The following is an 11,209-nucleotide window of genomic DNA, read 5'->3' as shown; positions in this document are numbered from 1 at the left end:
GAAAATAGGCTAGAGAGCACACTGACTCTAGCCTTCTTGTATATTCACCATTCAGAGTAAAACAATATCAACATCAATGTGGACGTAGCCCAAACATTGGGTGAACCACGATACATCTTGTGTTCTTTACTTTCTTGCAGATTCACGGTCGGATTTACGTTGTTCCAAGACCCCTCCGGTTTTGTGCATCAACATATATATATATATATATATATATATTAAATTAAATATTAAAAATTGGTGACCATTGGATCGGCTTAAATATACATATCATTCAATTTCTTAAGTGTTATATGTACAAAATAAATAAATTTAAATCTACTTAATAAATATATATATATATATACCATTGAACTTGACGGGATACGAATTCTACGAAACTAATTTCAATGATCCAACCGTCAAACTTGTTTGTATATGCTTTGAGATCGCATTACAAAAAATCGCAAAAAACAAACATTCAGAGATCAAGTAACGGGACAAAACTTTTCAACGGTTATCAACGAAAAATCACAATTTAACGGTTATTTTAACTCCGATTTTGATGATTTTTTACAACTACACTCCTTGACCCTATATGAATGCAATGAATGAACTCGATCTTCAATTTAAAATATTTACACTAGTGGATACCACAAAATCATATGCTATACTTAATGAAAGTACGAATAAACTCTTAAGTGTAAGTGAATCTATTGTTTTGATGGGATACACATTCTACGCAACTAGTTTCAACGATCCAACCATCAAACATGTTTATATATACTTCGAGATCCCATACACCAAAAATTGCAAAAAACAAACATTCAGATATCAAGTAAAGGGACAAAACTTTTCGACCGTTATCAAAGAAAAATCACAATTTAATGGTTATTTTAACTCCGATTTTGATGATTTTTTTTACAAATACACTCCTTGACCCTATATGAATACAATGAATGAATTCGATCTTCAATTTAAAATATTTACACTACTAGATACCACAAAATCTTATGTTATACTTAATGAAAGTATAAATAAACTCTTAAGTGTCAGTGAATCTATCATTTTGATGGGATACACATTCTACGAAACTAATTTCAACGATCCAACCGTCAAACTTGTTTGTATATGCTTCAAGATCGCATACGCCAAAAAATTGCAAAAAACAATCATTTAGAGATCAAGTAATGGGACAAAACTTTTTTACGGTTATCAACGAAAAATTACAATTTAACGGTTATTTTAATTCTGATTTTGATGATTTTTTTACAACTACAATCTTTGACCATATATGAATTCAATGAATGAATTCGATCTTCGATTTAAAATATTTACACTAGTGGATACCACAAAATCTTATGTTATACTTAATGAAAGTATGAATAAACTCTTAAGTGTTAGTGAATCTATCGTTTTGATAGGATACGCATTCCATGAAACTAATTTCAACGATCCAACCGTCAAACTTGTTTATATATGTTTCAAGATCGCATACACTAAAAATCGCAAAAAACAAACGTTCAGAGATCAAGTAACGAGAAAAAAAATTTCAACGGTTATTAACGAAAAATCACGATTTAACGGTTATTTTAACTCCGATTTTGATGAGTTTTTACAGCTACATTCCTTAACCCTATATGAATACAATGAATGAACTCGATCTTCAATTTAAAATATTTACACTAGTGGATACCATAAAATCTTATGTTGTACTTAATGAAAGTATGAATAAACTCTTAAATGTTAGTGAATCTATCATTTTGATGGGATGCGCATTCTACGAAACTAATTTCAACTATCCAACCGTCAAACTTGTTTTTATATGCTTCGAGATATCATACTCTAAAAATCGCAAAAAACAAACATTCAAATATCAAGTAATGGGACAAAACTTTTCGACAGTTATCAAATAAAAATCACAATTTAACGGTTATTTTAACTCCGATTTTGATGATTTTTTACAGCTACACTCTTTGACCCTATATGAATACAATGAATGAACTCCATCTTCAATTTAAAATATTTACACTAGTGGATACCACAAAATCTTATGTTATACTTCATGAAAGTATGAATAAACTCTTAAGTGTTTGTGAATCTATTGTTTTGATGGGATACACTTTCTACGAAACTAGTTTCAACGATCCAACAGTCAAACATGTTTTTATATACTTTGAGATTGCATCCGCCAAAAATTGCAAAAAACAAACATTCAAAGATCAAGTAATGTGACAAAACTTTTCGACGGTTATCAACGAAAAATCACGATGTAATGGTTATTTTAACTCCGATTTTGATGATTTTTACAGCTACACTCCTTGACCCTATATGAATACAATGAATGAATTCGATCTTCAATTTAAAATATTTACACTAGTGGATACCTCAAAATCTTATGTTATACTTAATGAAAGTATAAATAAACTCTAAGTGTTAGTGAATCTATCATTTTGATGGAATACACATTCTACGAAACTAATTTCAAAGTGAATCTATCGTTTTGATGGGATACACATTCTACAAAACTAATTTCAACGATCTAATCATCAAACTTGTTTTTATATGCTTCAAGATTGCATACGCCAAAAATCACAAAAAACAAACATTCAGAGATCAAGTAACGACACAAAATTTTTCGACCATTATCAACGAAAAATCACGATTTAACGGTTATTTTAACTCCGATTTTGATAATTCTTTTACAACTACACTCCTTGACCCTATATGAATACAATGAATGAATTCGATCTTCAATTTAAAATATTTACACTAGTGGATACCACAAAATCTTATGTCATGATAATCGATGAAAATTGAGGATTTTGTAAAATGAATAACATGCAAGCTTTGAGTTCCATTGGCAAGATTTAAACTTTTGCGAAAGGCTTCACAACCTTGAAAACAAAAACTCTTTCATTTTGCATATCCTTGTACATTTAATATTTTGTAATAGACTAGTAGTGTATGTATGTTTGTTTATTAGACTCTTATTTTCGAGTGTAGATGTAGTACTTAAACGACAAATGTGTTTGAATGTTTTGAAGTAATATTTATGTGGCAATGTGTTGTATGTGCAAATTTAAGAAGAAAAAAAATATTTTTCTTAACGGGTCATAACGGGTCGAGTAACTTGGGTAAAGTGACTCAACCTGTTAAAGACTAGTTAAGATAACGGGTGTGACACGACACGACCTATTAAGATAACAGATGTTACATGAAAACGACAAACACGACCCGTTTGCCAGGCCTAGTCTGAATGGATTGTCCGGCCCTGTTTATGCATGTATTATACCAAATTACCATCGATGGAATGCTGATTATTCGAAATTAATCATGTGCTATTCTGCTAATGGTGCTTTTGACAGAGTAATTACCGCTGTATTATAACCGCAGGAACAGTTTTGTTCTTCCAAAATTAACCAAAGGGCTACGTTGAAAGTTACCGTATTACATTGATCTGAGGTTCTAATACAGTGGAGTACACAAAATATTGTACGTATGGTTCATGTTAATCGAGTAGAGCTGCGAAATCTAGCTACAGAGACGTTTACGCTGTGCGATATCTCCCAGATTTAGATTTAATCATCTGAAAGCAGTGGTTGCAATCTCTTTTGGAGAAATGCCGACATCTTTGCAGTGGCGGCGCACCCTCGTTCTAAACTGTGAAGATAGTCGTCCACTGGAAAAATATAGAGTGAGAACCGGATTAGATCAAGTATTGTAAATCTTACCAACACAACCAAAATAGCATTAAACACCAGGAAGGGGGAGATGAAGAGCGGTAAACACCTGACATTGCGCCCTGGGTAACTGAGGTGATGATCCCATGCTCCATGGGTTCACCTCCCACCAGTAATCCTCCTTCTGGAAGGGTTGTGAGAGAGTTTGGGAAGACCAAATACGCAAACGCCTTCATTTTCTGCGTCACAAATTCAAACCCCATTAAGGATGGAGAATTATGTAGTGCCAAAGAATGTGACTCCCTTGGCTCACCAGGTAAGGTATGGGTTGGACGCGTAGCGAGTCATAGTTCAAGGTATTACCGATGTAGAGAATAACAAATACACACAAACCCAAACATCTCACATACGGAGATTGACCCTTACTCTTGGCTCACCAGGTTCAGGGGAGTTGAGGTTGGAGTAAGACATAGTTGTTATACTAACATAATTACATTTTTTGCGTGCACACATTTAGATATGAAAACAACTCGACTTCTATAACTCCAGTAAGATTACAGCATGGTGCCTGTTATCTTTAGTCCAACAACACAAAGCATTTCTTGGCACAAAACAAAACTACAGTTCTGCAGATGTAATGTAGACACACACGTGTGAATCGACCCCCCCTTTTATTGCTTAAAGAAGCTATAGAATTTTGGAGTATAATCTAAATGCAATTAGATGTTTACAGAGATATGAATGAAGAAAAACCTGCTCTTCCAGCTTGCTGGGGTCCAATATGATGTATCCGCTCTCTGCCAGGCAACAACATATAGCGACTGCAAAAAGCATAAAAACACCTCAGGACATATTCATCAAACATAGGATAGAAGACCAAACATAGGTCTCATTTACCAGCAAGATGTTTTAGAGGAGTCCCGGCATCAACAAGGGCAGCACACGCTGCATTTATGGCACATGGCAGAAGCTACACAAGTAGTTGTTAAGGTACTTCTACTTGTATCAACATGTAAAAGAAGATAACAAACAAGGGTGTAGCTAACACATTCTTGGATATGTGAAAATGTCAAACATGATATCTAAATGCCTCGAGGTTATTCACCACCGATAAAAAATACTTGTCCCTTGTGCAGTATGGAACTTTATGTAACCCATAGAGAATAACGGCACTACCAGCACCCCGCAAGGTTATATAAAGATATTTATTTTTCCGGGGCCAAACAGAAATAATGAAAGAATACACTGGCAATAAGGACATTCAATGAATGTCAAACTGGAGCTCCCAATTAGCCTATAAAAATTGCTAAACTTCTTCTAATGTACGAAAAATGAAAAACGTTGAAGGATACAGAACCATCATCATTGACAACCTGCAGCAGAAACATAATGTTTTAAAATAAAAGGACGATTACTTAACCATAGTTGTAAACAAGTTAATAACACATACCCAAGGAAACTGAAGCAGTATTCGGTGACTCAGTTACTGGGCATATAAAAGGGTCAATTCGCATACATGAAGATATATAAGAGATGGGAACCTATATTACTAGATGGACATAACTTCAAACAAAATCGGCATTTAGAAAGGGGAGACTACACTAAGTATATTGGCTTTACATAACAATTCATCTTACGGGTTGGAAAAACTACCGCCACCAGGTTGTTTGGTATCCTTCTTGAATCCAATTTTTGGTTTTGAAACTAATGAGTATTAAGTAAGTTAGCTACATTCATCATTTTTGAAAACGACAAAATTGGATCCAAGAAGGATACCAAACAGGCTATAATCGGCAGATGCATTTTCATGCACAAGCTCAAAAGCCAAACCACAGTTACACTTCCTGGAAACTTTTACCTGTCTATGTAAAGGGGCCAATGCCCATATTTACCACCACAAGCCCTTTAAAACTCCTAACATTTGACCTATCCTTAAAGTGATCCACTACTTGACTCTGCAAAACAACGCCTAAGATTCGGACACGAAGTTTTTCATGTAATAAAATTGCCTCACCTGAACAATGACCGAGGTTGTGGTATTTGGGTTTAGAGTCAGTATGCAGATGCTTTGCAAGGTTCTCTTCAATATCATCTCGTATTCCCTCTCCAATTTTCCTATATAATGCAAAAAATGTTCAAATTAGACGGAAATAACAGAATTCGCCCCCACTCTACGTACCCATTGTCCAGTCCAGAGCAATAAGAGTAAGTATAGTAGCGGCAAAAACTCACCACTCAGGCCTGTTTTAGGTTTCCAAACAACCTCAATGCAAGCTTTTTCGGGATTTTCATTCTTCTTTGTTCCTGCTTTAGGTCCATAAACTGCAGCCAGAACTTTCGTATCTCCTATCAAAACCAACAAAACAAACCTAAACATAAATACCAATATCAATCAAAAGCACAGATAAGAAAATGAAATTTCAAATTTTAGCCAAAATAACCAGAAATCAAATCTCAGCCGCTCAATTTATCAAAATTAACAATCAAATGTTTGACGACATACTGAAAATCTGATCATTTCAGCTAACGGCCACATTGAAAATACAGAAAATGTATGCGGATTTGAAGTGAAGTAAGAACCTTGAGTCCAACTTGCAGAGCCGTGAGCGCGGTTGAGGAAGCCGCGAGAACAAGCCAATGGTCTCAACTGGTTTGGCGTGCGTCCGTCGACTCTGTCAATTTCCATTGTCTTTGGCTTTTAAAATTAACGAAATTGATACTTCCGAGAGGCAAAATAGCTGAGATTCAAAAGCGATACTGAGAGATGTGAAAAATTGTAGCCCAAGCAGAAGAAGAATGGCAAAAGTTGGAGTTCCGTTAATGGGGTTTAGGGATGGCCGTTCGGGTTTTTGAGGGTCAATTTTGACTTTGCACTCTTCATGTGTTTGATTTTGGTAACTACGAATGTAGTTTTTATTGTTGTAGGTCTATTTGATTGAACGATCTAGGGTTTAGAGAGAGAGAGAGGGGCCGGCAATATTGAGGGACAAGAGAGAGGGTCGGCAATATTGAGGGACAAGAGAGAGTGATTTAATTATGAGGTGTGTTTGATTCAAACTATTGTGCCTTTATTTATTGTAGTAGGATAGGTAAAAATCTTTCCCTTTAGGATTACAACATTTAATAAGTAATCTACTCCTAAAAGGAATATAAGATACTTTCTCATATCTACTAGGATTTACACTATCATATTCTTATTCTAAATATGACTGCAACATTTATTTATTTATTCATTTTTTAAACAAACGTTATTATCTCCACTAATAGAGAGAATCCAAGATATTTCACTTTACAATTAGATCATAATACTAAGTGGCAACTACGAAGATAGTTTATATTCCTTTTCGAACAAAAAAAGTATATGGTTTATGAAGCACAAACGTAGGAATACACACCAGATTGTGTTAAGTTCTATTAAAAATAGGATTTGTAATTTTTATTCAAAGAAAATTAAAGGAAAAATTCTTTGCCGCAGCTCCTGCCTTTGGTTTTGGGGTCAATAACAATCCTCTTGAAAATCATTCTTCGTCTCTTCTTTTTCACTCTCCGTTTACTTTATTTGGTGTTGAATTGTCATGTGAAACGATGTAGTCGTCTTTTGGCCAACATACATAGTTATCACAAGGTTTTGGATCAAGTTATCACCTTCAATATAGGTTTGAAGCAATAAGCCATGTAAGATGTCAAATTGTGTCGGGATCGAGTTTAGGCAGTACGACATTTTGGGTTTAGCCGGTGCAATGATGCAACTTTTGGATGTTCGAAGGATGCGGAGTGGCGACATGATTTTGTCTTTTTATTTTGCTTCTGTTTAGTAATTTGCAGGAATTGTCCTAGAGTTTAGTTTGATTTCTCTATGTGCAAAGTTTGCCAGTATGATTGCTCTCTTTAGGAGAGTGCTTGATTTTCATTTTCATTTTGGTGTGCTGCCTCTTTTGGATTTATGTGTGAAGGTTGGAGCTGTTGATTTGCTGGATCTACTTTATTTGGTGTTTGGGATCATGGCGGTGATTAGCTAATGCGATTGACCCCCTGTCCCAATTTATGTTTGATATATTGTTCTCACTTGATCTCCTTGTAACATGAAGTTTAACAGTTATTGATAAGTGTAATCGTGTTGCTCCTGATGAGCTCAGACAAATGCTTAAAGTCTATTCATTGCTTTGTGATGCTTTATTGTAATATTTTTAGATCTAGTTTGCAAGGACCCTTTTGGGATGAATTCCTTATGATATGTATTTGTAATGCCTTTTTTTATCCATGAATGAAATATCGTACTCTTCTTATAAAAAAAAACAAAAAAACAAAAACATAAAAAGTGCTTCTTAAAAATTATTGGATTTTTTTTTTCTTAAATAAGTAAAGTGCTTCTATGATTTAGAAAGAGAACTGTTATTAGTATTCCAAAAATCTCATTTTACACTCCTCACAAAAAAACAAAAATACAAAAAAAACAAAAACATAAAAAGTGCTTCTTAAAAATTATTGGAATTTTTTTTTCTTAAATAAGTAAAGTGCTTCTATGATTTAGAAAGATAACTGTTATTAGCATTCCAAAAATCTCATTCTACACTCCTCACAAGTGTATTTTTCTTTCTAATTATAGAAAGTTTGGAGTGCCAAATGAGATTTTGGAGTGCTAATAACAATTCTCTTTATAAATACATACTCTTTATGCCAAACGCATTCACATGTACTTTTGGTTGTCAAAAACATTTTTAATCATTTAGTATGATAATTAGTGGTATTTCTCTTCATTTATAGGTATTTCTCTTTATTTGTAAGTGAGAAATCTTAGATTCGAATCTTGTGAATAACAAGAATGTTAATAATTACTAGTCTCACGCGTATCAGCTGGATATTTTGCTACACTCACAAACTCACCGGTCCTGGCAGAAGAGAGAGAGTATGAGAATAATTTATCACCCTATCCTTTAGTATAAATATATTAGTATATTAAAATTAAAATAAACAACGCTTTTAGCCCTTTCACAAGTAGTTCCAAACCTACTGGCCCTGAATATGGTTAGTTTTACTCACTTTATTTATGGTTACAATATCTTATCAGTTTTAGGATTTGTTACAAAAGTAGCAATCTTCTTAGTTCCCAATTTATATGGAACCAAGGTCTAAAATATCGATATTATCCTGATATTTCCATCGAAATTTCCGTGTTTTTGGACTACCGATATTTCCGATATCATCGATATTTTAGACTTTGATAGGAACTCTATATAGTACTAAGTCACTCATGTATCTTACCATATAATGTATAAAGTGTAAAATATTGTATTAATTCATTATATATAAATGATTATAGTGTGTTTAAACTTCTTTCATTAATTACTACATATTTTCTACTCACAATGTTTGCCAGCTTGCTATATAATCAACTTAAATCAGTTAAATCCATCATGCAATGCATTTCCTTCCAATTTTTTGTGATAAACTAATAGATAATTGACTAAATAAACATCCTGCAAAGTTTCAATAAAAATTTCCAAGTTTTTCTTACAATTTTCGTGGTTTTTATTCAATTTTTATCGATATCGATAATATCCCGATATTTCCATCGAAATTTCCGTGTTTTTGGACTACCGATATTTCCGATATTATTGATATTTTAGACCTTGTATGGAACACATATGCGTTTGTTGCACCGGACTGTCTTGAACTTAACTAGTTTAAGAGATTAAGCTAGACTGGTTTAGATTAGACTAACCTAAACTAGCTTAGTGAAGCGTTTGGTGCACTGTAGGACTAAGAAGCAGGATAAGACAAAAAAATGAAAAAAAATACCCCATAATATATAACAAAAAATTTATATTATTTGCTTCAACTTCAATTTCAATCAATGTCAAAATTTTCAACACCCAAAAATCCAGAGCTCACATCTCTTTTTTTTTAAATCAGAAAAATGAGGTCATCACTTGTGACGGCACCACTATATACATTGTATGCACACCACATGCACATCATATGTATAGTACATGCACATGATATGCACATAACTAGAGATCGAGCAACGAGTTGTGTTGATGTACAAAACCGGAGGTCTTGGAACAACGTAAATCCGACCGTGAATCTGCAAGTAAAGTAAATAACACAAGATGTATCGTGGTTCACCCCAAGGTTTGGGCTACGTCCACACTGAATATGTATTTATTTGAGGGAGAGAGAGCTCTGAGAGTGAGAGCTTGGAGAGGGGTGAGGAGCCTTAGGAATTGGTCTCCCCTAATTGTGAGGGTGAGGGGCCCTTTTATAGAATAAGGACTCCTCACTTATTACATATTTGCCATTTCCTTTACCACATAATTACATTTAAGTCCCCTGAGTATTTATACGAGGTCTAAATACGAGACCCTAAATATGGTACAAACAAGTTGTTTTTTGCATTGATAAGAAACTTTAACGGCAACCTATTAATATAGTGGATACAATTAAAACATAATTGTTACGTATATAAGGTAACAATGGTAGTTTGAAAAGTCTTGTTATGTATATCAACCGTCACTTAACCGTGAACGTAGAAAACATGATACTCATCGTTATTTCATAGATACGCATGACCCTTAACGTCTTTTAAGCTTTTTTTTTTTTTTTTTTTTTTTTTTGCCGATGCCAACTAGGTTGTGGTCATACTCGTTAAATTCCAGGGCCCAACATACATGCATTATAACTAGTGAACATTCTCGCTTCTTATCTTAAGTTGTAGCCATGCACACCACTTGCACATTACGGAAAAAAATTTCATAAATTTCTACAATTAAACACTTGAACCAGAAACTGTTTTATCCCAGTTTTATAGCACGTCAAAAAGTAAAGTTTATTCCACAACCCATAGGCCCCAACTTGAAACTCAAACCCTAATTTAACTTCTACGTATAAAGTCATCTTACAAACAACCCATTTATTCCCTAAATCATTGATGTAGAACCTTGGAACTAAACACTCTACCTTACTATGCTTGTCGAAGCTTCAGTCGCCGAAAAAAATGAAACCTTCTGGCTAAAACAGAAAATTTGGTACAAAGCCCAGCTCACTCTTCTCACCTCTCTCTCGAATCCCTTTGTTCAAAATCAGAGATATGAGGTCAACTTAAAACCGAGCTCACTCTTCTCACCTCTCTTTGGACTTCCCTCTCTTTGAAATATGAGCTCAACTCAAAAACTTAGAGCTCATAGAGCTCTCTTGACATCCCTCTCTTCCAAATGAGAAAAGTGATGGAATGAGTTGATAATTTTTAGTATTTATATGTGGGTATTTTAGTAATTTCAGTTTTGTGCATGGTGTGCATGGCTTGTGCATGGTGTGCATGGCTTGTACATGGCCGAATTGTCTTATTTCTATCCCCAAGATAAAGAAAATGTCCTATTTTTGTCTTCTAAAAATTAAAGTTCAACTGCCGATCGTGAATGGAATTTCATGGCATTGTCGGTAATAATTGATTATATGCTAACTCTCAATTCATGCATGTCATCCTTGCACAAGAGTCATACTAATCTTCATTGCATCGTTCTAATTTTGTAGAATGTTCCCGAAGGAAC

General features: G+C 34.2%; 1 protein-coding gene and 1 non-coding gene across 2 annotated transcripts; both read right to left on the bottom strand.

Annotated features, from left to right (window-relative positions):
• Positions 1-3,338: 3,338 nt before the first annotated feature.
• On the bottom strand, positions 3,339-6,513 carry LOC126603311 (exosome complex exonuclease RRP46 homolog). The gene is made up of 8 exons (XM_050270116.1): positions 6,243-6,513; positions 5,895-6,008; positions 5,677-5,777; positions 5,015-5,035; positions 4,560-4,632; positions 4,416-4,483; positions 3,772-3,901; positions 3,339-3,661 (listed from the first exon to the last, which is right to left on the bottom strand). The coding sequence occupies exons 1-8, from the start codon at positions 6,346-6,348 to the stop codon at positions 3,561-3,563; spliced, it is 714 nt and encodes a 237-aa protein (XP_050126073.1). The 5' UTR covers positions 6,349-6,513; the 3' UTR covers positions 3,339-3,560.
• A 4,588-nt stretch (positions 6,514-11,101) lies between these two features.
• LOC126606073 (U6 spliceosomal RNA) lies at positions 11,102-11,209 on the bottom strand. Its single transcript, XR_007617110.1, has one exon. It is a non-coding gene; the product is annotated as a U6 spliceosomal RNA (small nuclear RNA).

Source organism: Malus sylvestris, chromosome 15, assembly GCF_916048215.2.
Source record: "Malus sylvestris chromosome 15, drMalSylv7.2, whole genome shotgun sequence".
Classification (NCBI taxonomy): Eukaryota; Viridiplantae; Streptophyta; class Magnoliopsida; order Rosales; family Rosaceae; genus Malus; species Malus sylvestris.
Note: the sequence above shows the minus strand (reverse complement) of the source record. Positions and strands in the feature narration are given on the sequence as shown.

Coding starts and splice junctions, on each gene's coding strand:
- LOC126603311 (XM_050270116.1), bottom strand. CDS start 6,348: ATGGAAATTGACAGAGTCGACGGACGCACGCCAAACCAGTTGAGACCA. Junction 6,009..6,242: donor CTCTGCAAGTTGGACTCAAG/GTTCTTACTTCA, acceptor TGGTTTTGATAG/GAGATACGAAAGTTCTGGCT. Junction 5,036..5,676: donor CAACCTCGGTCATTGTTCAG/GTGAGGCAATTT, acceptor TTTCTGCTGCAG/GTTGTCAATGATGATGGTTC.